At 38.0% G+C, this 26,014-nt stretch overlaps 1 protein-coding gene across 3 annotated transcripts; it reads right to left on the reverse strand.

Annotated features, from left to right (window-relative positions):
• Positions 1–174: 174 nt before the first annotated feature.
• myo1f (myosin IF) lies at positions 175–24,903 on the reverse strand. Of its 3 annotated transcripts, none has more exons than XM_088077559.1 (29): positions 24,773–24,903; positions 22,903–23,058; positions 16,811–16,939; positions 13,862–13,951; positions 13,662–13,756; positions 13,432–13,519; positions 13,235–13,324; positions 11,740–11,871; positions 11,433–11,567; positions 10,627–10,759; positions 9,944–10,140; positions 9,717–9,797; positions 9,480–9,566; positions 8,664–8,750; positions 7,992–8,159; positions 7,650–7,735; positions 7,474–7,555; positions 7,259–7,365; positions 7,084–7,182; positions 6,790–6,934; positions 5,601–5,715; positions 5,348–5,517; positions 5,028–5,173; positions 3,750–3,896; positions 3,522–3,670; positions 3,320–3,382; positions 2,297–2,504; positions 1,117–1,277; positions 175–993 (listed from the first exon to the last, which is right to left on the reverse strand). In XM_088077559.1, exons 2-29 carry the CDS (start codon positions 22,903–22,905, stop codon positions 917–919), a joined length of 3,270 nt encoding a protein of 1,089 aa, XP_087933685.1. In that variant the 5' UTR covers positions 22,906–23,058; positions 24,773–24,903; the 3' UTR covers positions 175–916. The 3 variants fall into 3 exon arrangements, with proteins under 3 accessions (XP_087933685.1, XP_042370894.2, XP_042370885.2); XM_042514960.2 differs by lacking the exon at positions 24,773–24,903 and adding an exon at positions 23,244–23,390; XM_042514951.2 differs by lacking the exon at positions 24,773–24,903 and adding an exon at positions 23,175–23,379.
• Positions 24,904–26,014: the final 1,111 nt, after the last annotated feature.

Below are 26,014 nucleotides of genomic sequence, written 5' to 3' on the forward strand. Positions count from 1 at the left end.
CTACATCTGTACAGGCATAAACACAATTTTGCCTCTCATTTTGCATTAGATACAAACTGCAGTTGTCCCTTTCTTTAATTTTTTAACTAATTAACTTTTTAATTAATGAACTTTACCATGTGAACATTTCAATGAAAAAGTAAAAAAAAAAAAAAAAAAAAAAAAAAATCAATCCAGAGTGTTAAATCTCTTTATTTTTCTTTACAAAAAAGATATTGATTGACTGTGAGGGAATTACATTATTTTACAAAATCAACCAAAAATTTAAAATGTAAAATGCAAAACACTTCTAAAATGTAAAGTTAATCGGTCACCTTTCTCTGTTTTTAAGTTTAGAGACCGTTTATAACTTACTGATGATACAACTCAAACCAGTGCAAAAGTCCTTGAGGTAAAAACAGGAAAATACATTTCTTTTCTTTTATTTAGGTGTAAAAATAAATGAGAAAACAATACCGTTATTATCTTTTTTCGAGTGAAATCATAAGTATTTTTTCTGTCGCGGTCTTTTGATCGATCTGCAGGTTTTCTATGGTGAAAATACAGCAGCCAAGTTTAATATATTTTCAGCAGAAGAGCAATGCAGTATACTCAGGTCACGCTCCTGTAACTTTAACTTTGAGTAATTTTCAGTGGCATAAAGAGAGGTGTTGAGGGAGTGCAGGTGAAATCACAGATCTCGTTGCTATAGGTCATTCAGAGCAACAACAGAGATGAAACCTGAGCAGCTCTGTGCAGTGGATCTGTGTTTAACGCTTGTATGTCAGCGACGTCCAACCTTCAACAATTTTCATTTTGGACAAAGATCTACCGCAAACAATTCACAGGCAGTTGCTTTGGCAAATGGTATGTGCTGCTTTTAACAAAATACACATTTGTCAACTGACAAAGTCCACCAGGACAGATCAAGTCCTGTTCAAATCTTTTCCACATAGTTACCAGGAAAGAGACCCTCCCGTCCTCTGATCCTGCCCGTCCACCAGCCTGATGGATCTGCACAGAAAATACGCAGAGAAAAACATCATGAATCACTGTTTCAAATATCTCCCAATTCATTTAGAACCAGCTGATTATTTGTTTTGATCTCTATTCATGCCCCTTCTTGCTTCCTTCTACCTTCTTTGACAAGGTCGAACACGTCGTTGACCTCAAAGCTGATCTCGTCCGTGTCCTGCCCGATGTACTGATACAGTGCTCGGCAGCGAGGACCCTGAGGTCGAGGCTGTGGTTTAGGAGCAGGAGGAGGTCGCTGATTGATGCTCCTTCTCCTCTGCTTCCTGTGATGAAGAGAGAGAAATGTGACAAAGGGATAAAAACATCTGCAGACGAACAGTGACCCAGATTTTTTTTTTTTTTGAGGCTAAAAAAGGCTTATCATACAGGGAAAGCTGAACCACAGAAAGCACTTTTAGGTTTGGTTTAGGTTTTAGGTTTAATTTATTAAATGTTTCTGATTTTAGGGACTTTGACAAACGCCATTTTCATCAAGACCTTTGCAGATTAAAAATCACCAATTCAATAAAATGGGCCAGTGCATTGATGTATTAAGAGTGCTCCTAGTAAATACATGGTTTCCTCACATTGCACCAAAGAAACTACATTTAAAACCAGTGGAAAGATGACATTAGAGGGGGCAAGGGTGGATATAATTAAAAAGGGAGAAACCAAAAGATGTGACGATGTGTTACATGTCCTGCTAAGAATTCATGTGATCTATATATTTTTGTATACTGACAAATTAATTGTTTAACTTTGATTAAGGGAGGGTCCTTTTTTTTGGTTTTGATATAATTCAGTAGCTTCCCAGTAAAGTTCCTTATGTTTTCATATTCAAACAAAGTATGTATGTTTATGTTTTGTTCCATGCTTGTACTGCTTCTCTTCCTGACCTCCATCTACTGTAGGTAATAACCTGACTATGGATAAGTGCCTTACACCACCACTTTAAAATAATCTTTTTTTTAGTTTTTATTTGATGTTCCTGTAAGGTGTCCTCTAGTGCTCTGAAAGGCGCCCACAAATACATTTTTTTATTATTATTATTGTTATTATTAACCTAACAGCTGAGTGGGTGTTTTCCATTTGAAAAACCTGAAAATGGTCTTTATAAACAGGTTTGTCTCTCTCAGTATAAAATCCATTCATCTGAGTGCCGAGCCTCACCCTGACATGTCTTGACAGCTCATAAAGCTTTTATACGCTGATTCCTTGTGACTAATCAGCTCCACCCACACATGCTGCCTGTCATCATCTATTCCTTCCCTTTGTTTATGTCTCATGAGGTGATATTTCTCACCCTGACATGCCCTGGTCAGGCACATTAAGGAAGTCCATGTTCCCCTGGTTGTGCTGGTTGTGGGCTGGGACTCGGGGCGCTCGCTGGGAGCCCAGTTTGGGCAGGGCTGTGCTGGGTGGCCTGCCCTGTTTGTGCGGGGACGAATATGTGATATCTGATGGCTGATTGTGAGGGGCTCTGGAAAACTTAGCTGCTCCATTCTGGTGTGCTGAGGACAGAGAAAGTGGAATAAAGATAAAGATAAAACCCAAATAACCTCCAGACTTTGGTACAGCTGCTGCTGAATGAAAAATACTTAAACCAGATATTATCTTGAAAATACAGTTTTTAGATTACATAGTGGGTTTGGAATGGTCAGTATTCAGATATTTCACTAATATAAGCAGAAAAATGACAAGAAAAAATGCTTCACTGCAAGAGCACTACGAATCCGGTTCTCAATTTTTTTATTTGTACTTGAGTATGAGCACTGAAATACACTTAAAGAATCAAAAGTAAAGTACTCCTAATGCAGGCAGAATAACCCTTGTCAGTATGATATCTCAGTACTGTATTGTTACTGCTGATGCGTTAATGAGTATGCAGGGATGTTTTGTTGTAGCTGGTTAAAGTAAAGCTAATCTCTGCTGTAGGGTAATTTAATCTATGATGATCATCTGTTTTGAATGTAAATCATCTAGCTATTTGCCTGACATCACCAGAAAAAATTACAAACACGAGTTAGTTTTGAGCCTCTTTGTTCATTTTTGATTTCCAAAAGGCGTTACCAATGACTGAAGACTAAAGTGCAACTGAGCAATTGGATAAACCCACAACCAGTCAGAGCAATGGTAAATGTGATGAAGCACTGAGCAACAGACAAATGCAAACACAGTACAGTCATATAAAGTACTTAGAAGTTGTACATAAGTAAATGTGTTATGTATTTTGGAGTCTAAAGGGTCATATAAATGATCAATATATACAAATAATATACTGAACATAACAATGAAAATTAAAGAGTTAAAATAATTGTAACTTTACCTCGGCTGCCATCATGATTTCTCCCTCCACCACGAGACTGTGGAGCACTCTTCCTGGTTGGCTCTGATGAAATAAAAGCTTAGTTAAAACATCTGTATAAATAAAAATCAATGTATGGTAACATTTTTCATTTTCGTAATCTTCAGTTTGCCGTTCCTCTCCTTATTTCAAGGCTGCACTGTGCCTGTTTCTATTGACTTACTGGAGGACTTAGGCAGACCGTCTCCTACTGTGATGGTGAGGGTCTTTCCTCCAGGTTTGAGCTGGGCCAGGTCCCCCTGCCCCCTCTGAAACACCACCACCCTGCAGCCTCCTCCACCCCAGCCCTCTTTCTTCACTCTGAACTCCAGCCTGAGTGGGAACAAAGTGTGTTAGAGGTTTATGAGTTTCTATGTAAATGTACGTTGTCTGAGTTTGCAGGTTCATCCACCTGTCAGTGAAGGAGATTGTCAGTTTTCTCTTGGTCACGTCCTCGTAGCGTTTTGACAGCAGGCTGAGGAACTCAGTCTTAAAGTTGGACTCGAGCAGGCTGTCGTACTGGGCCTCATGTAGGATGAAGAAATCATCCTGTCTTGTACTGAACACAAAAAAGACCAAAGAGAGATTTTAAGGAAAGCTACACAATACAATTGAATTTCTCATCTACAATTACAAGAAATATTTCGATTCAAGAATGCGCACTTTTCTTAGGGTTTCAATTTATTGTGTGTGTCAGTAAAATGTCTCCAATGTAAACCCAGCATAACATTGTTTGTGTTAAAGAAATATTTAACCCACAAAATGATCATTTGTCTATCAGTCACTAACCTTGTATTAGGTTGAATTCATGAAGATAAACTTTGTTTTACCCACATGCCTCCAAAGACCAAACAATCCAAAACCTGAGAACATTCTTGATGAAATTAAGTACAATGGCACCATGTTTACCTCCAAATACAAACTCTAACACACCTCATGTAGCGTACCTCATAAGATTAAACTGTTTATATCTACATACAGAGCAGGTCCTCTTCCGTGGAAGGGGCCATATTGTTCTACTGTGACCCAGAATGGACAAATCCCACACTGGCTTTAAATCGGGCCATTCGTGTTTTCGCATCTGTCACCACAGTTTTTTGCCATGCTTGGCACATGGGAGAAATTCCAGCTCTATAACTTCACAACTACATGTTACTAAATCCTACACACTTGACGTTTAAATAGTAAAGTATATGTGTGGGAAGTAAAGAGACTATGACTGAATAAATAAGACTTTGATTATATTGCACAAGTCGTGTGAGAGTTTGGAAACGGATGTTTTTGTACAGTTTTGCTGTTGTCGGATACAGACTGTCCAATTCATCAAAAATAATCACCTTTTATATTCTTCATTCACCTTGGAGGCATGTGATGATTTATTAAAAAAAAAGGTTTCTCCTTGACTTCAGTGTAACACCAGGTGAATAACTGACAAATTATCATTTTGGGTGTGAAGTGAGCCTTAAATCATGTAGTAGTAAGTTTTTTTTGATCATAAAGACATAATAAGCAGATCAAATTCTGTAAAAATATGCAATACATCTGCTATATTTACTCTTCCTGTAAAAGTGACAGAGACTGTGATTACTGACCAACAATGCAGCGTCGTAGTTCATGTATGTTTCATCACAGTATCAAGTGTTACTGTTGCCAGGTTAGTTAATGTATCTCTTATAAACTATAGAGCTACCTGAGAGAGACACCACTGATGCTTCCAAATTCCAGTTTTCGTTTGAGCACCTCCTGTATCTGTCCCTTCTCAGGTCCTTTCTTTACCTTCTCTCGACCAATCAGATAGATTCCTTTGGGGGTCAAGATCAAATCTCTCTTGATAGACTGGGTTGTGAGAAAAAAAAAAACAGAAGTGAGAATTGTGGGCAATGTCAGAAAGGAGAAGTCCCCAAAGAGCAATCTTACTGATCACTGTACCACATTTACACATCTCTCTGGGATTTCCTTGTTGGTCAAATTAAGTCAAACTAAACATAACAATATTTTGTGAAGCTTCACCTTGAACCTGCGATCAAACTTGTTGACAGAATCAGCAAAGTCAACACGCTCCCTCTTGGCCAGGAACTGCCGCAGCTCAGGCCTCTGCTCCAGGCCGAGGTAGTCTCCGACAAAGTTTCTGTTGATGCTGTTCTTCCTCCGCTCCTTCGAGTTGTACAGGATGTCTGAAGCTGTTTCGCAACGATGTGAGAACATTTAGGATCACAGCTCCATATGTTTGGTTGAAACAGTTTTTTTTGTCTTTGTAACTTACCCTCCTCCCTCATCTGTTCATACTTCTTCCTGGCAATATATCTTCTCCAGGATTTCTGAATGATCCGAGCAAAAGTGTCAAACTTCCTCTCCCTCATCTCCTCCAGCAGGAAAAGCTGTGGAGCATGAAGGAGTTTAAATTTATCAGTTACTTCTGAAAATATGTTTTATTGCAGCGATTTACTGTCTTCTAATATGAATGTTTGTTTAAATGAGCTGCAGTTCACAGACATGTTTTGGCATATCATTTAGAGGGAATTGAAATGTTTCATTATGAAACAGGCAGACCAGTACCAAGAAGTCAAAGTTTTCAGTTTTCATTTTCCTTGCTTGAACGTGCAATAATGAATATTTTAGACACTTTGGGCAGCAGAAACAACTTGTGAACACCAAACCCAACTACACCTGCCAACCGTATCACCGTGCAAAATGGAAGCACACATCCAGTCTCATGCTCATGACAGCGCGAGATGTAAACAATAATAGCATCCTCCTCTGCTGCCCTGTAACATTAGCTATGTCAGTGGTTCTATGTGAGGTAGTAATAGATGCACACTTTTGCATGGTGATGTTTGGTAGAAAGAAAATAGCTCCTACATGAAACTGCTCACTACAAGGTCTGTGGATAATCTAGAGTAACGGGGTCATGATTTCTGGAAAGAGAGATTGCTGCTGCGCTTTTCATATGCACTTTTTTCTTTTTGAGCACCACAACATGAGCACCATCTAATTCCATTATGTTGAAGGGAAGGCAGACATCTCTATAGCCGATATCTCCAACACTCAGCAGCTCACACAAAAAAGATCTAAATTGCTAAATAGCACTAAAGGTGAGTGGAAAAATACATATTGTCTATTTTGGGGTGAAGTGTTTCTTTAAGCAGCATTTCACTGGTGAGGCTAATTTTATTACAATGTATTGCTGTTGAGCAGTTTTATTACTAACAATGCATTGTATTTTATAACATCATCATATGATTTCTATAGTAAAATGTACAAATTTTCCCTCTGAATTGTAGTGATGTGGAACTATAAAGTAGCATGAAATATAAATACTTGAGTTAAGAAATGAAAGCTCAAATTTGCACTTAAGTAGAGTACTTGAATACATACTTCTTTACGTTCAATCACTCGTCAATACAAATGCAAAATACAACCCAGACTGAAATATATAAAAAAAAGTGTCTCACTGATTCAGGGTTCTTGACAAAAACCTTGGTGCGTCCCATCTGGTACTGGTCGTTATCCATGTTGACTGAGCGGAGGAGGTGAAGGACCCCTTGCTGCTCTGGACCCCTCCAACAGGGCCACGTCTCAGCTGTCAGAATGGCATACCTGCATACAACAAATCCATAACATACACACACACACACACACACACACACACACAATATTACTTTGATTGAGTTTTACGCTCTGTTCTTTATTCAGGATAAATACACAAAAACGGCTGCATCCTTTCAAAATGAATTACACCTCATCACCTCATCAGAAACTTGTTGAAGACTCTGCGGTACGCGAATCCAGCCCTTCTCACACGAATGTTTTCCCGCAGTCCGAGGTATTCGACCTGATGCCTAACCCTAAAAGCAGATGGAAGACCATTAATCAAAGAGTTTTTACGATGTATTTAATGTTTGTCACAGTAAGGATGCTGACCTGCTCTCCTCCCAGTCTTTCGGCCTTTTTGTCTCATTGGGTTTGATGCAGCGGATATAGTGCGGAGTACATTTCATCAGCGTTTTCACCAGATCATTAGCTTGTTTCTGTCGGAAACACCAGCACAGGATTGATGCAGATACACCCAAAACAGTCTTTTTAGTCTGTTACACTAATTGAAAGACCTTGCAGTAACTCTCTGTCTAAACCCTCACCTTGATCTTTGAGCTGGCTGTGGTTGGCCTGCCTTTCTTCTCGTTGTTGAGGTTTTCAGGGAACAAGCTACAGATGAAGTTACTGTGGAGACAAATGTAACAGATTTTTTTTTTCATTGCATTTCTTTTCTAAATATATCATAACTGGAAACATCAGATTGGTGTAAGAGTCCTACTATTCGCTGCTTTGCATGAGCTCAATGAGGTCAGGGAACAGCACATCCCGGTTTCTCTCGCAGAAGCCGTTGATATCGTATGACACCTGAGACGACACCAGACATTATAACTGCTGCGTCAGTTTTCCCAGCTAGGCAACTAACATTATTATTTGAAAGAGAACATTGTCAGGAAATTTGAATGAAAATGTGTTTGTGGTTTAATGTTTACTTCCTCTTGGTGTGACTTAACACCTCAATCACAGCACATGTCTGCCAACAAGCATTAGAGACAGCAACACTGTTTCAGATATATAAAAAACATGTCCTTGTCAATGGGTAATATCCCAGTTTGTTTTCTACCTTGCCAGCGTAGTGATGTATGTTGAAGCCAGAGTTCCAGCTGTTGAAATGTTCATGTGTTCCCACAGCGGCCTGCAGTTTCTGCAGCAGCGTCCCATCTGCACCCTCTCCTTTGGCATGCATGGTGGCACACACATCATCCAGCACACTCATTATGCCAGGAGGGTTCTGCAAGGAGAGGATGGTGTGCATTCATTTTACTGTTAACAATCACCACTTGCAAACTGATTTTGTGCATTTGGAAGTGTTTAGAAAGAAAAAGAAAAAAACCCTTGTGCAAGTTACCAGTGCAAACAGGCATTATTTGATGTTAAGTAGTTAATAAAAGAACAAGATCCAAACAATCCTATTTAAAATATTGGTAAAAACATTACAAAACACAACACTATAAAATGCTTCACAAAAAACAGAACAGAAAAATAAAAATAATTCACATGGTATCTCAGATGTGGTGATTTTCTTTGCCATTTGTGATCACTGGAGTGCTGCCCTTTTCCTGATTTTGTCTTTGGGAATAATTGACATGCTGTTTTATCTATTTATTAATTTTTGTATGTAGAGCACCCCAGCAGTTCACTGCAGATGGACTTATGAACCACTTCATATTGATCCAAACCATGTCTGTATTTATTTGTTGGTGCCTTGGTTATGGTGATGCCGGTACAAGCTTACCAATTTATTTTCAATGAGATCGCACACAATTTTGTTGTTGAAGTACTCGATTGGAGTCCACTTGATGCCCTCCTGCACATACTCTTCCTGAGAGAAAATTAGCAGATAAAAGAAAGAAAAGAGCTCAAAGGTAAGCTTAAAACAATGTATTTCGAATATACACAGTCATATTAAAGTGATAGGTGGGATTTTTGAAGTGGCAGTTATCAGAGTCAGTGAATTACATACAGCAGATGATGGTAGTCACGCACCCTGTTCGGAGAAACAGGCAGGAATACTGCCACGAAAGATAAGCAATTAACTGCTGTGGACAGGGGTTAAGCAAAAGGTATTTAAGCCTTCTAAAAAATCAACAATGCTTTAAGGGTTACGTTTGCACTGTATTTAGTATTTCCACAGCTTTACCTTGCTGTCAGACAGCCCTTTCTGACAGGGAACTGAAGCCATTACCTGTGTTCTCTTCAAAGCCACCAGACTCCATTGACTAAAAGAGTAATTTTACCTCACTGAGCACGGGAGCTGCTGGTCTACTGCTGCTGCCCCTGTCCACTGCAGTTCAGCTTTGTTTCAGTGGCAGTACTCCAGCCTGCTTCTCCAAACTAAGGGCATGCTGACCGCCACGGATTCTGGATAAGTACAACTCTACATAAAAAAATCTAAACTATCCTTTTAAGACTCAATGAAACAGAAGCCCCCTTCTCTGTCTCTATCAAGCAGAACTCAGATTATTCATCTTAATTCAGAGGTTAAGAGAAAAGGAAGACAAATAAAGAGCTGTGGCAGAGTTGACAAAATCAATAAAATAACTGTAGCTACCTGCTCAGCCTTCAGAGTCAGTTCAATGAAGATCTGTTGCAGTTTCTCGTTGACAAAGTTGATGCAGAACTGCTCAAAGCCATTTCTCTGTCGGGGGTAGAACACAATCCAGTCACTGACAGATTATCACCACAGTAAAACACATCCTGCTGTGCTGCGCCATCTGTAAAACTAACATCTGTTTTTCTCATGCCTGCCTATAAATATTATGAAACTGTACATTATGAGAGGACTAACCTGGAATATCTCAAAGCCATAAATGTCAAGTACTCCGATACTGAATTCTTCATGTGGTTTTTGAATGGCTTTATTTATAGCCTGGAGAGGACAGACAAGGTAAAAGCAGAAGGTAAATGTAAAATGCAAATGCATTTATTTCAGCCTGTAAAAGCATATCAGTAAAAAGTGGTTTGCTCAGTTCTTTTAATCTGTTTTTGTTGCTCCTGACATAAAAGTTTGACTACCTCCACCAGGTAGTCAAAGAGTCGTGCATAGAGGGCTTTGGCCAGGGCGTCTCTTGTGTAGGTGGCCTGCTCCTGGTTCAGGGTCACATTAATGGACTCACACTTCCCAGCCCACTTTGACTCCATCTTGCGGCTGGTCAGCTTGTCCTGCAAACGGCTGGGGTCAATACCCAGCAGATAGGCGGGGAAGGCGAGCACTGGAGCAAACAAAAGCAAAGTTGTATTTCAAATCAACCAAAAAAACACTGATACCTAAATAAGCCTTGTATTAAAGATTAATATATGCAGCTTCGAGGCTGAAAGTGAACAGAATGCCTGAGAGTGTGTCTTTCTGTGGCTATTGTAGAAATAATTGAATAGTCTGCAGTAGCTTTAATTTTACAAGCAACTCCAGGGTGGTAAAATGGCCATGCTGGATGTAAACACCAATTATCTATTGTGCAGGGAATCCCCAGGCAGCAAACAAAGGAGAAGATAAACAAGGTGGTACTGCATGATGTGCACAGACTCTATCAATTAGCAGGGAGTCTGCCATGGGACTGCTTTGTTATGGTGAGCTCTAATTGACTCACATCCCTCGGGGCCAAAATGGGACATTTTATATGCCAGGTGGGAATGTTTGTGCACCTGCATGGATAAGTGCATCCATGTGTGTCTGATCTATGTGCATGTGTCGCACTCACAGTCTGTGCTCTCCACTTGCCCATAGTTGCCTGCCTCAATGAAGCTGATGTTTCCCAGGTGGAGGATGCCTGCAACAATTTGCAGCACCTGATTCTGGATGTCCGCTGGGATCCCGATCACGTGCATGGCTTCCTGGAGACCACGGCATGAAAGCAGACAGTGAGGGTGGAACTTGAAGTAACAAGCATGGATGAGATTTAATGAAAACAATGTGACTGTAAACACCAAATAAGAATATTTGGTAACACTTTTTATTGAGGTACACATATTCACTATAGATTAGCAGCCTATTCTGTGCATATTAGTGTCATATTGGCTCTTTTATAAATCACTTATTTATATCTTATTTTACATGACCATATTCTACAAATACTGGGTCATTAATTAAGAGTTTTCTCTAGAAAACTAGATCACATTTATTAAGTATTATTAAGTGAAATGTGGTTATACTGAGCAAAGCCTATCATAGGTCCAGTGTGTAGGATTATGTGGATCTGAAACTTCTCTCATATGAAATATATAAGAGTGTAGGAGAAATATGTACAGTGGCCGATGCAAAAACATAAATGGCCTTATCTAGAGTCAGTGTTTGATTTGTCTGTTAGTGTTAAAAAGAGCTTAAACTATCTTGTTATTTATAAGAAAGAAGCATAGTTTAATAAATGTCTAATGAACAAGCATTAATTTGTGTGATTTCTCTTTTCTCATTCAATTAATCATCACAAGGCCACTACAGTTTATCTTATGACCCATCAGGGGGATCTCAACCTTATGGTTGATTTTCTCCAGCATATACAGTACGAACCATAGTCTCTTGGAAGTCTTTGCTATCGTTGGTCCCATCAACCTTGTAGGTCCCAGACTGGTTGAGGTAGTAGTAGTAGTCTGGGGTCATGATGCCCAGGCCCTCTTTCTGCTGAGCGTTGGCGCCCTCTATCAACTGGAAGACAATAGTGCAGGTAGGAGAGTTGTTCAACATGAGTCTGTGAGGCAGAGGGCTCCAGAAAAACAGGAATTTTGTCAAAATGCTAGTTTTCCAAAGAAGCAGGTTTTATTTCAAGGCATTTTAAGGCAGCTGTGATGTATTTGTGCGTGTCTCTTCAGCTTCTGACCTGATAGTATATGTGGAAGTTCCTCTCGTTCTCATTCTGGCTCACCACCCTTGATTTCTCCAGCAGGAAGTTTGAGATTTTGCCCCCGTCTGGCTCTCCTCCTCTGCTGAACTGAATCTCAAAGTATTTCCCCTGTTGAATAGACGTGACAAACAGGCTCTGATAAATCTGTCAAATCAGGTCAAGTCAACAGCTACAAAATACCAGGGTGGGAAGAAAACGTTCTCTTTGTCGTGCACTCATTTTGACACACCACTAAAGCCTTATAATAAACAATAAATACATGCAAATAAAGAAAACAATTTTATTTTTAACTGCATACATCTGTCTACCATGACCGGTACACAAAATCACTTGTGCAGTGACAGGAAACCTAACAAATGTATGTTGTGCACTAATGCTGCACACGTACACAGCGATGTGGTTTAGAGGTGTAAACATAAGGACCCCTCTGATGAGAAAAGATGGGGGATTAAATGAAATGTATTTTTGTGAGCATCAAACCAATGCTGCTCTTCGCTGAATCAATGTTTCTGTGGTGCTTAGAAGTGCCACAATCACACGCTAATCGGCTCCTGTATATTTCCAGATAAGCTGCTCTTCAAAGAAGTTTCTTTCTCCTTTGGATCTATAATCTCTCTGGATTACACAATTAGTAACTATTATCATGTTCCCATCAGAGCTGAAATTGTTAATTGATTTATTAATTAAGTGGCTTGACTAAAATCGATTCTAAGAATCAATTAAATTGTTAATGTTACTTTCTATAAAAAAAAAAAGAAACCTACACAGTTTTAGCTTCTCAATTGAGAGAATTGGCTTATTTCTTTTCGTTATGTGCTTTTAACTGTTAACCTTTTTCTTTTGGACGTTTTTCATTCATTTTGGACATTTTTTATTAATTTTGGACATTTCATACACATACATCACTTATTAAACTGAAAAATAACCCATAAATTTGTATTGCTGGCATTCATATATATTTTTAATATATTTTAAATGGGCAACTCTTCTTATTAAGATTTGAAATTGATTGAAAACAGCAACATTTGGTAGCTGTTCAGGAGCTTTAAGTTGCACACACAATCTTCATGTGTTAGCCCAAGATTTGGGAGGTTTTTTTTTTTGCTGACTGTTGTTTCCTAGGTTAAAGGATAAACTTTCAATTGCATTTTTCAACTCAACATGTGTGAGAAAAATATAGAAATTTAGCTTTTATGGGTCTATGGCCAATAATTCTATCACTCTGCAAAACCAAAACAAGCTAGATTGATAAATAGCTCTGCAGGTGAAAGGAAAATATGGATTTTTTATTTTGGGGTGAACTGTCCCAATTATTATAGAGCTACAGTCCCATGACATCAAAGCTCCTATCACACGTGCTGAAATTTTGTAAGTATTGACAATAAACATAGGAAAATATTTGTAAGTACATTTCTTAGTTTAGAATCTTTAGGTCATCTGCAGTAGTTCTTGAAATAAAGATTTTACTCACAAAACGACTGGAGTTGTTGTTGCGGACAGTCTTGGCATTACCAAAGGCTTCCAGCAGAGGATTAGACTGCAGGATGATGTCTTTTACATGCTGCAGCACACATAAACACACACATACAATGTGAGACACTAAAGAAATGCCTCCGCAAAGTTCAAACACTTTAAAGGTGTATTTCAGTGGTTGCTTGTGTTCTCTACCTGAACTTTTGATCCTCCTCCAGAAACTTTGGAAATGTAACCCATGATGTATTTGGCAGCCACCGTCTTTCCAGCACCGCTCTCACCGCTACCACACGACCATGAAAAATTGGATACAACACACCAGATACAACACAAAACAACATGACATTACTCAAACTACCAACACTAACACAGTCTAATGTCAGACACAGAATGGAAACACTGGAGAGAAAAACAGGGCTGTTCACCTGATGATGACACACTGATTCTCTCCGTCAATCATCATGTTTCTGTACATGTTGTCAGACAACGCGTAGATGTGCGGAGGATTCTCATATTGGGCCTGCAGAGACAAATGCGAGGTTAAGGGAGTATAAAACAGCAGGGTGGACCACAACACAACAACTTTACAGAGATTGGTGATAAAATGCTGAAGACTTTTACTCACAGCTCCTTGGTACAGTTCAATCTCCCTGTCGGTGAAGTAGGGCATCTGTTTGAACGGGTTAACTGATATCAGCACAGGACCGATGTATGTCTGAGCAGCCAAGATCAGGAACGTGATGTAAAAATACGTTTTTGAATCACCTTAAGTACATTTTCAATGGCCTCACTAATATCTCCTTTTTGATGCCAACACAGATAAACATATGATATAATAATATATGTGTATACACACACACACACACACACACACACACACACATATATACACCTATAATACATATACATATACATACATATAATATAATATCTTATGTATTCTGTTTTGCATTGGGTGTATGTTAGTGCTCCAGCAGCATGCAGTTGCTCACTCAGCTCTAGCTGCATTTAGAGACAAATCCTGGTGCAGGAGTTCACTCTTTTAACTAATTTATGCGGCCAATTTTTATGTATTTATGGCACTTAATTCTTTAGAAAAAAAATCTAACAAAACCAAACTTTTTATTCCAGGCTATTTGAGGCCCCTACTCCTATCTGAGCCCTGGGTAAATACTTCCACTTTCTCCAGCCAGCTAAAGCGCCCTGCTTATCAGCCAACATATGAAGCTACATCCACGATAACCTAATATTGGCTGCGTGAGACTGATCAGGATTTGGTGTCTACTTCACAATATTTGAGCAGTTTATGTTTACCTAACAACACAGCTCCTATCATGTTCCTCTTTTAAAGAAGCAGACAGCCAACTGCCTTTTCACAATAATATTAAGCAATCAGAGATACAATCTCTGACAGTAATTCAGTTATTGCTCAATAGTGTTGTGTTAAGTTCTGGTACCATTTTATCAGTAAACGTACAGTACTTTATAAATGGATAATCACCTCGAGTCTATTAGCAAGCAGTTATCTGGGAATCAAGGTCATGTCCTTGGTATTTCACATCAATGTCTGAGTCTCCTAAAGTGAAATCTACATTATGTAACTGACAGTTAGTCTACCAAATGAACCCTCAAAGGTCTTTAGATTTTATCTTTAGTCTTTAGTCCACAGCTATGTTGGCAGTGTTCATAATACTAACATGCCAATGCTAAGTATAGTAAGCTGAGTGTAATAAGGGTTTTAAATAAAAGTAAAGGGCAGATTTGAATTTTGACCTGATTATGACAGAAGATTAGGCCAAAAGTTAGGGGACACACACCCAGCCGACCACTAAAGTTGTTAGAATATATTTGCTTGAATTTAGGTTGTGACGTTGGGTGACCAAAATACAATGTCAGTAAAACTTTACCTAATGCCAATATTGAAAATGTCTTCAGCCTGATTTTCATTCTGACCAAATTTTAACATCTGTCCGACAGAAGAGTCCAAACTCTTTCTGACATCATCATCCAGTGCCAGCTGGCTACAAATTATAGCAATCCATCCAAGAGTTGTCGAGATATTTTACTCAAACCATGAAAGTCAACCTCACAGTGGCCCTAGAGGAAAAGTTAGGGGATCACCAAAGTCATCAGGATTCAATCTCTGGGAACTTTGAGTGTGTTTACCAAAATTCATGGCAATCCAATGAATAGTTGTCAAGATATTTCATTCTGAACCAAAGTGGTGAGACTAACCAACACACTGATATCATTACCTGAGCTGTGCTGTGAGACTGGGTGAAAAATCAAAGGCTGTTCATCTGGTGTTGGCTGACATACTGAGGTTTTAATTCCAGTTTGACTTCGGTGTCTGTAAAGACCCTGTGCTACATTCCTGACCATTACACAGAGGTTAAACAGTGTACTGATAGCTGTGATAAAAGCACTTCCTAAAATGTTGAGCTACTCAGAATATTAACTTTTTTTTAATGTCTACTTACAACTCAATACTTTTTGTCTATGTAGGAAAATAGCTGGTCAGAGGTTAATGATTGAGGATCCACAAATAGTCATCCCTGAAACAAAGCCCTTAATAATTGTGACTTTTTGCTGCCGTGGGGTTTTACTTGAGGTGACGTCAGCTGCTCGTGGTTGCAGATTCAATGTAAATTTTGTTTCCTGACTCTAAATATGGGTTCAGCTGTGCTCGATGAAGACGGAAGTGAGCTGTTGAGTCACACAGTGAATGCAGAAGAGGAAGAGTGAATTCATTGTATTTATGCCCTTATATGTTTGGTTGATGTTGGACTGTATTTCTGTGTTTTGTGTCGGCATATTGATGTGGAGACAGATATGGCAGTACGGGAGTTTGTGTGACTATGTCAGGAAATGTGTTTGACATACATGGAACAGGGAACACAACGCTGATGCCCCACATGTCACCAAGTTAAAATGACCTTTTTCCTAATCTCTCAATTTTCTGGTGCTTTTGAGTGATAAAGGGTAAAGGTAAGGTCGGCATGAGGCCGCGATCTGATGACAAAGAGTCACATTATTGACACGCAATGGCTTAACTTCCTGTCCCACAAACAATACGACTTCCTGCCCACCAAGATCTAAACAAGACTCTACATGTCTTTTCATGTCATTTAGCCGCTGTTGTAACTGTTGCTAATCTTCCATGGTTCCATGGTTTTGCAGTTAAATTCAAAATCAATACTGAACTTATCTGATTCTTACATGCACATCTCATGTCATCCTTACATTATGTATATTTCTTCCTCAGTGAATTACAACTGTAACGTATAGATGGAGGGAGTAGATTTTTGTTTCTTTTACTTTGGCTGTGCCATAGGGACTTCTCTTTGTTTTGTTTTTTTCGATTGGTTAGTTTTTTTGTTTGCTTTCTTGATCTTTTCTATTTGTGTTGATTCTCATACAATGGAAAAACTTCAATAAAAAAACGAACAACTTAAAAAAATATTGAATAAAATCAATATTTGTGGCAACTCTCGCAATTTCAAGACCAGTCCGAATTTTAAAACAATGATAACAGTCTAAAAATAAATAATAAAAAACGTAAATGTCAGGATACAAAGATGTAGTCGTCCATGTATCTTTTCTTGAGGTTTTCCACAATGGCATCCTCATTGATCTTGGACAGCAGGACCATGTCGTCCACTCCGCTTTGCTTCACATTTTGACTCTGCCAGTGGTACTTCGCCTAATTCACACACCAGAGAGACAAAGACAGTAAGTCAATATGTGGATGAATAATTATTTCTCCTATGGACACATAGGAGACTAATTATATTAAACTAATGGAGTGCTTCAGGGATGACGTTTTTCTGTAGGCTAACGTCTCCATCATCACCTTGGTTCCCTCGTCAAAATACCAAATGGTATCTCTGATCTCTGGATTTTGGATCATTGCAGAAAACAAGCTCCTTGGTAAACAACAACGTTTATGATACTTTTGTTCAGCAAGATATTCCTCAAAAATGAAAACTACTTTGAAGCTAAATGCAATTGCCAAAAATATAAAGCTCAGACTACACCACATGACTTAACATCACCACCACAATGAGGCCGGTGTGGTGATCTTCCCTCATTTAGCTTCTTATTAGCAACCGCCTTTTCTCACACATATGAGTTTTAAATTTCATCAGGGGGGTATTTACTGATATTTTTAAAAGAACAATCATAAAAGTCTCTCAAGCTTGTGTTAACCACAGACCAGTTCAGGACCTGTGCAGTTCAAACCCAGTGACTGTGAGACGAGTGGGTGTGCCAAAATGCTAACTCATTTATGGGTTTTAGGACTAATTCCCACGCTACTCTGTAAATAACTACTCAAAAAGCATGCAGAAAGAAAGAAAGAAAGAAACAAACAAACAAACAAAGAGAGGTACTGGGTATTAGGTAGGTAGGTAAAAAGATCAAACAAGAAATATAAAGAAAACTTAAGAAACAAACAGACAAAAAACATAGACAGGAACAAACAAGCTATATGAAGATGAAAACAAACACAACAACAAATAAGCTAAAAGAAAGGACAAAATAAATAAAAAGCACTGGGGACTGCAGGGCACTTTGAGGAATCTAATAAATGACAAAGACAAGTTTGGCATCAGTACAGGCCTGTTTTAAAAACGTAGCCCACTGTGGTTGCCATTACAGGAAGCTGGGGCTGGTTGCCAAGCAACAGGTCACAAATGAGGGGAGCTCATTCTCTAATTTAGACATTTTTAGAGAAGCACAACCAAATTTTGTTTTGTGTGTGACATATAAGTAACACCAGATCACAAAAACGACGACGACTTTAACTTGATGATTGTGTTTTGAAACAATATCTGTGCTATTTGGAGGATCGTGACAGTTTTTTGGTTGACACCCTCTTACAGAACCCTGAGGTGAACTCGGCTCCCGTTTCTTGGTTTTCCCTAAAAGACGCTGGTCTGTTTGATGTGTGAAGTCTTACAGGTCTTGTTGTTGGCACGGTGGTTGAGCTGTGGTCTGGGGCTTCGACCTACATGTACTTCTACACAGGTGAGCTTCACATGATGCACCTCAGACCCCAAAAATAAAAGCATACCATGACATTATAGAACAACAGAGCTGCAAAACCATAACAAACACCTTTAAACACCTGTATGTTTTTAGTGCGTTGTTATTAGTATCATAGGCATTCAACATCACCTAAAGCTGTCTAGAGCACAAGTTTGAAAGCTTAAGACATTTTATTTTTAGTTACAGTTACAGTTTCAGTTACATCAAATCAATTATCCCTATTAAAGGACTTTTGATTTTGAAAATATATATATATATTTTTTTAAAGCTGGTGTAACATGGAGCTCACAGATACCGCATAAGTCATACTAGGTTTTCAGGGAAATTTGTTTTTTTTATTTTATCTTTTTTAAATATGTCAATGAACGTCATGCAATTTACTGTAGTTTGAATTAGGTCTTGGCGTGAGTGGACACATAATAAACAGTACATGTGATATGTGTTATCATTTAGTGGGTAGTATTATTTCTAAATTTAAATATCTTGAGGGGAATTTCAGACTGAAGTCATGAGTGTAAATCTAATTAAAACTTGTCAAACCAAAAGCAACAAAGCCTTGTCATTTTTTCTGGGCTAAATTTTAGCTTACAACTAACAAATCCTAAAGACTTAAGGGATATATCTGGTTTTATGCTATAATATCCTTATAAATAAAGAAAATCCTTGAAAAGACCAAAACCAGCAGCGTGGCTCTGGACACAAAGCTCTTTTGATCTTAAAAACAAGTCATAAATAGACAGTTTCACTTACATAAAGGGTAAACGATTTTCATTGAACAGTGTCTATATTAATTCATCCATTTTAGTTTGTCTTTTAATTTATTCCTTCATTCTGTCTCAAATCAGTTTAATTATATTATTAGTATAATTATTTCTGTGTTTACTGCTAATATTCTTTGATTTTTTTTTACTCTTGTTGGTATGGGTTGATATTGTTGTTTTTATTTTGTAATTGTTTTTCGCTTGTTTCTACTTTAAATTTTGTCTGGCCTTAGTTCGGCATTATCATTTGGCTGTTATAATTATGTTGTCTCCCTTATTGCTTCTGCTTTGCCGTGTTTGTCAAAGCACTTTATAAACTCTGTCTTTAAAGATGCTATATAAAAAAAGTAATAATAATAATAATAACAATAATAACAACAACAACAATAATAATAATAATAATAATAATAACAACAACAACAACAACAACAACAACAACAACAACAACAATAATAATAATAATAATAATAATAATTATTATTATTATTATTATTATTATTATTATTATTATTATTATTATTATTATTATTATTATTATTATTATTATTATTATTTGCTAGGGACTATTTTTAGAACTGGATTAATACAGCAGAACTGTGTAGGTTTAACTCAAAATAAAATACAGTGTGTGTGTATGAAGGAATACGTCTCCTAGTGCAACAATGTAAATCATTATTGTTTGAATAGTTTTTGGACAACATTTGAGCCCAAATTGTGCAGGGGAATAAGTTGTATAATGCTTTACTTGTTAGCACACGGCACCTTCACCTCAAGAAAATATTGGCATTGTAAATTTCTGCAAACCATGCACGTTTCATATGTATCACATCCATTTTTATAAAGTAGTATACGGGCTGACTTTGCCGTAGAGAAGTCGAGGTGATGGTGGATGGCGTGACTCCTACACGAGACGCCACCCAAGCTGCAGACCCCTATTCAAGACCAATAACAAAACTGGTTGTGTTTTAGTATATCACTGTGTTTCCAGCAGCTTTTTCGCCACCAAATGGAGGTGTTTTTTAGCAACCCGTCACTGTTTTTTCACCAGTGATAGCACCAAGAAAAGCTGATGGTTTTTTGCCTGACATGGCTGCATTTTCTGCCAGGATTGCATGACCAAATGCAAGTATTTTAAACCAAAGTATGAACTTCTCTGAAACATTGATGGATTTCAGATCTATTGAACTGGCCTACGGGGCATAGGCCCAGGGGCCAAAAGGGTCAGGGGCCCCCTGGCTTTCATCTGCGAAATGTCTAAAAGACAAACGTACCACTCAAGCTCTCAAGACGCTCAAAATGACCACAGAGACACACAAAATGTGTCACTACAAAGAGACAAAAATACACAGAGAGATACTCCAAAGATATGCAAAACAACACCAGAAAAAGGCTAAACAAATATAAAGTCTGCGTGTCTTGTTCCTATGAGAGGTGGTGATGCCTGCTGTGCGTCTGTGCCCAGGGGCCCGTTTTCTCATAATCTGCCTGTGTTCGTCACCTTATTCGTAACCTTATTTCAATACCGAAACCTGACCGCATGTTATCAACAGCATTATTGTTTCAATCTATCTGCTACATAATAATGTACAGATGTAATGTATCCATGGTTTGCAGAAACATGCTCACATTTTTGGTTGTAGCAGGATCAGTTCATGGTTTTGGCCTTTCAATGGAATTTTTTGAAAATTAAAATAACAAAAAACAAAAACAGAATATTCTTTAACTAGATCAACAACGCCATGTCCTGTAGATTTCTACATTTGGTCAAGAAGATAAAAATGTCTGAGCATTGGAGAATTCCTCGTAGTTTTAAATGTCCACCTTACCCATTAATAATAATAATAATAAACTACTGTTTAAAACTATGTTCCAAGATTAAAAAAAAAAACAAGACAGGGTCAAGTGTAAAATAGTGAATCCATGATATTTTGCTGTTTCTTGCATATGTTCACTCTCATTTTAGTGTATGAACTTACAACCCTGAACCCTGAACATGTTAACATGTTTTCTCTTCTTTTTTTTTTTTTTTTAAAAGTCTCATGAAAACATTTTTTTTGTACACTTGCATTTCTGCAATAAATGGCGCCCAATCATTTTGGATTATTGAATCTGTTGGCGTGGTGTTTTTTAAAATTTGTTCTCCTATTAAGCGCTTAAAATGCACTTTAAAAATAAATATTATCAGATGTGTGGACTTAAAATGTTCAGTATTAAATTGTTTTCTGCAGGGATGTTTGTTTTGGTGAAATATGGCCAGTGGACTGTGACATATCTAAAAAAAGTTGCTTACACCTGTTGCCATTTTTTTCATGGTACTTAAAGGCGTCAAAAATTAATTTTAAAAAACAAAAAGTAAAGACCGCTGCCAGACAAAACAGTTTGTGATATTTGGGAAGATCCAGTGATGTCACTGTTCATTGAGAAACACATTATACACTTAAGACATTGCTCAGTTACTGGATAGATTTTGGTGTTGACTTGAAAATGCAAATTTTAGATGCCTTGATAACCACAAACAAAACGCCAGTCACCTCTTTTATATTGTGGTTTGGCAGAAGTCACACCAGCTGAGATCTTAAAAACCTCGTCGCATCAAACCGGAAATTTCTGCACAGTTGTAAAAAAAACCAACAAACCTATGTGATCCGATCCAATCCAACATCCCACAATCCTCAGCATATTTATTGAGTAGATTTAAAAGAAAAGATCTCCAAAATGTGCAGATAAATGTTGTTGCCGGTGTTTTCTCCGACCTTTTGAGGTAATAAGGTTACTGACAAATGATGTTACTTCATGTTCTGTTGCTTCACTGTGAACACATCGATCTTATTTTAATGGACAGTTGTATACAAGCGGCCTCTTCAGGTCTTTCTTTGACTACACTTTTGCCTGCATCTCACATATGACTGTTATTTTGAAAGGATAATTGCCAAATCATAATGGGACAACTGTTTAAGAGCATTAAAGTGTTTGAAGATTGAAGTTAAAAAAAGTGTCAGTTACATCAGTTTGCACATTTTGGAGATATTCACCCTTAAATCTACCAAATAAATAAAAAAATCAGTTGGCTGCATGTTATTACCAATATTACTGAAGTGAGTTTGGACCACTCTGCGTGCAAAGAGGAAGTGTTTTTACACAAACTCTAGGCCTCTCCTGTAGTCCACTTCCCCCTCTCACACCTCATCTCTGCCTCTTGTGAAACCCTACAAACTTTGTACATGCTACCGGTTCTCTTCCTGCAACTGCCTGCTGCTCACAGCTGGGACTGCTAAAGCGGTTTTCAACACAGCTCAATAACTTCACAATATATTCAAGATAATGTATTTTTTCAGCTAATTTTAGCATAAACACCTATATCGTATGTATCATATGTGTATTTTTACTCTCTATACACACTAAATTTCACAAGTCCAAATCCACATTTTGATCTGAAATATGAGAAAAAGCAATCAGTGTGTTTGAGTCTCAATGAAAGGGCTCGTTCTGAAAAAGAGGAAACTCTCTGCTGCAGCTGCTGTGAAGGAGCTGAATTTCCCTGAAGAGGCAACCCTTTAAGACACATTATCACATCCTTTATCATGTCAAAAGTAACATTAAACCATGAAATACCCTGTCATGCTTGTCAGATATAAATGACTGAAATGAATGTATTTAATCATGAACTGCTTTTTACAAACAAAAACCTGTCCTGAAAATGCTATTTTTTGGGAAACAATATGCATCAAAAGTGAAACTGTGTGAGATCACCTTAAATATAGTTATGGATACACCAGCTTCGGTTTAAAGAGTGTAGACACACGTTACAGCTGTCTATGGGGTGAGAGAGGTAGCAAATGAAGGTGTGGTACTGTACCATTGTTCCAGCGGGCCTCCTCTCCTCCTCAGGTGTCCACCGTCCAGAGAGTGCGTGTGTTTATGTGTGTGAATCGTTAAAATCCACAGGTTGACCTCTTCAGACAGCAGCCATCACACAGTGCTCAGATGGTCAGAGCTAACAGCAGCCAGCGACCTATAAGACATCCAGTGCAACATTCAAAAAGCTACTTCCTCATACTCCCACAGATGCAGTGTGTAAAACCAGAACTACACACACACACACACACACACACTGGTGCAGACACTCACCACGCAAAAGCTGCTACTTCTGTATTTCTGTCATATCTAAAGTCATCAGAGTGAGGCTGAAATAATGACCTAACGGGCTGGTGACGGCGTCTGTGTCAGCAGGTCTGAAGGTTAAATGACACAATTAGTCAATCCAATTCATCTCGCCAGCAGCTGAGCGAGTGTTGATGGCAACAACAACCCCAGAGTGATGATTATCTTCAGTCTGTTGCCAAATGATGGTGCTTCAGTTGTGAGATGCCGGCTCCACCCAGGCTGTGGTTACTTCACGTTGTGTTTGTGTCATCAGAGAGACGGCTGCTTCCAACGCCCTCAATAACTGATGCACATTCAAACAGAGGTGGAGAGAGCACTGCACTCCCACGAGTTTGTGTGCAGAGGTGTCAAACTGTTTTTGCTGTTTTGTCATTTTGAGTAGGAAAAGTTTCAAGTGCCGGCACAGCAAAGCTACAGTAAATCACTGTGGATTTGCTCAGGTACAGGTCTAGACTTATGAATAGGGGGTCCAGGCTGGGAGCAGATGGGGGCCACATTTGTAAAATAAGCAAAAATGTGTTAAGACTAGGGGTTGACTGATATTGGTTTTTTAGGGTCAGTATAGATTATTAGTAGTTAATGAGACTGATAACTGATATTTGGAACCAATATGCATTTACAATAAAAATAAAAATCTTTGTCAACGTAAAACTTTGGTTAGAAAATGTTTAATCAAAACTGAAACTTTCAACATCATATACAGCAAGTTCCCAGCAACTGTTTTTCAAGTGAAAATTTAAATTGAAAAAAAGCAAATTAAATGTTCCTTCCATGCTGACACATTCTTTGCACTTTTTAATTTAAATTTGAATTAATTTAATTAATTTTAGCAGCAACCATTAAAATAAAGATAACAGATAATCAGCAAAATGTCAAATATCAGCTCCAATAATCGTCCAGGCCAATAACCTCTCGACCCCTAGTTAAGACTCACATTTTAAGCTCTGTTATTTTACAATATTAAACTGTACATTCTAAATATTTGTATCAAGTGTAATAAAACAATGCAAAATAAATAACTTGAAATATTCTTATATGAAATCATGCTATTATATAGCTTCTATTTGTAACTTCAAATACCATGTGTCTGTAGTCATTTTGCATCCTCTGTGGAGATTTTGTGCCCCTTATTCTTTACTGTGGTAATTTTGTGTCTTTTTGTGGTGGTTTTATGCCTCCTTGGTCTTTATTTGGTCATTTTGTACCTTTTGTGGTAATGCTGTGCTTCCTTGGTTTTTCTTTGTGGTATTTTTTGTGGTCGTTTCACTACTCAAAAAAGTAACTTACACTTAAAAAGTATTAACTAATTATTCCCTGCCAACATCATTTCGTTGAACTACTCGCTACAACACTTTTCTGCTACACCCCAAAAATCCGGCAATTGCGTCCTTTCTCCTCAGAGACTAACATGTGCCTTTTTTTTTTAACCTGAGCGTCTTTAGTTGCGACCGGTGCGGTCTATTTCCTGGAGCTTCATGTTGTTGTGCTGTCGGTCGTAGTTTGTGTTTCAGGAGGTGTGAGGTCGTGTTTTTTCGCAGTGTAAAGAGTCTTTGTACCACTACCTGCATGATGGTGATTTAGACATCCGCCCCCGACAAAATAAAAATAAAGGAAACATTTCCAGCCGTTTAAGAGACGCGTTTCCATCCTCCAAACTAGTTAGCTACTGCTCAGTGAGGGGCACGCGCAACAGCTGTTGTGATCAATGGTTGTGTTGCAAGTCAGTCTAACAAAAGTAACATAAAGAGTTACCTGGTTTTGGGGTGACTGTAATGTAGGCATATTCACTGAAATTATGTAGTAACTAGTTACACTACACTAAAAAAGTAACATTAATGTCCTCTAAAGGTTCCTTAGAGTTTCTTTTTGTTGCTTTAGGATGAGAGGACAAGCTAAAATAAAACATTCAGGTAATCTTGCTTCACTTTTTTTAATCTCTTTTTCTGTGTCTTTGTGTTTTTTTTTTGTTTTCATTTATTTCTAGTCGTTTTTCCGTCTGTGGTCGTTTTGCTGTTTATTATGATTATTTTGTATCTAGTTTGCAACGCTTCATGGTCATCTTTGTTGTAATTTTACGTCTTATGGCGGTTTGATTGACTTTCCAATAAGAAAACAAGAAATTAGATAGGAGGATAAGGACAAACATGGTCCAGATTTAAATAAATGTATGTCCTCATGATCATAATTACACCTCTCAAATGTTGGATGTCCCTGAAACCAAGGAATGAATCTGTTCAATGTGTGTCATTTGGTTCATTGCTGTCCAGCATCAAGATGTGTTTTTTGATAATACCACTAGGAGTCACTAAATTCAAACAACAAAAGGTCATAATCATCTTTTAATGCTGCTATTTTTGGATGCTTAATTTGAAAATATAAAAGTTTCTTGGATTATAACTCTTTCGCACATTATCAAGTTATTAATCACCGTTGCTGTTTGGTTAAATGTTTTTGTGAAGCCTGTAAGTGTTTGTCCTGAGGTGAAGACAGTACATGTAAAGAGGGTAGAAAAGAGCATGAATCGTATATCTTTACAGGTACACACTCACATAAATACACAACTCATATGTACATACACACACATTACATTGACCCTTTTTTTGTCTGATCAATGAGGGACATCTCAGCCTTATTCAGACAAAAGGCAGAAGTTCTTGCTTCATCATGGAAGTTGTCAGATCCAGAAATAGATCACTGATGATCTCAATCTGTCTGGGTGCTGAACTGAGCGTTTTAAACAAAAGTACAAGCTGAGGACAGAAGTCTGAAATGACCAAATCTTATTTCTTAGAATCAACAACGCG

This window comes from Plectropomus leopardus, chromosome 5 (assembly GCF_026936395.1).
Source record: "Plectropomus leopardus strain MGB_pleo_1.0 chromosome 5, ASM2693639v1, whole genome shotgun sequence".
Taxonomy (NCBI): domain Eukaryota; kingdom Metazoa; phylum Chordata; class Actinopteri; order Perciformes; family Serranidae; genus Plectropomus; species Plectropomus leopardus.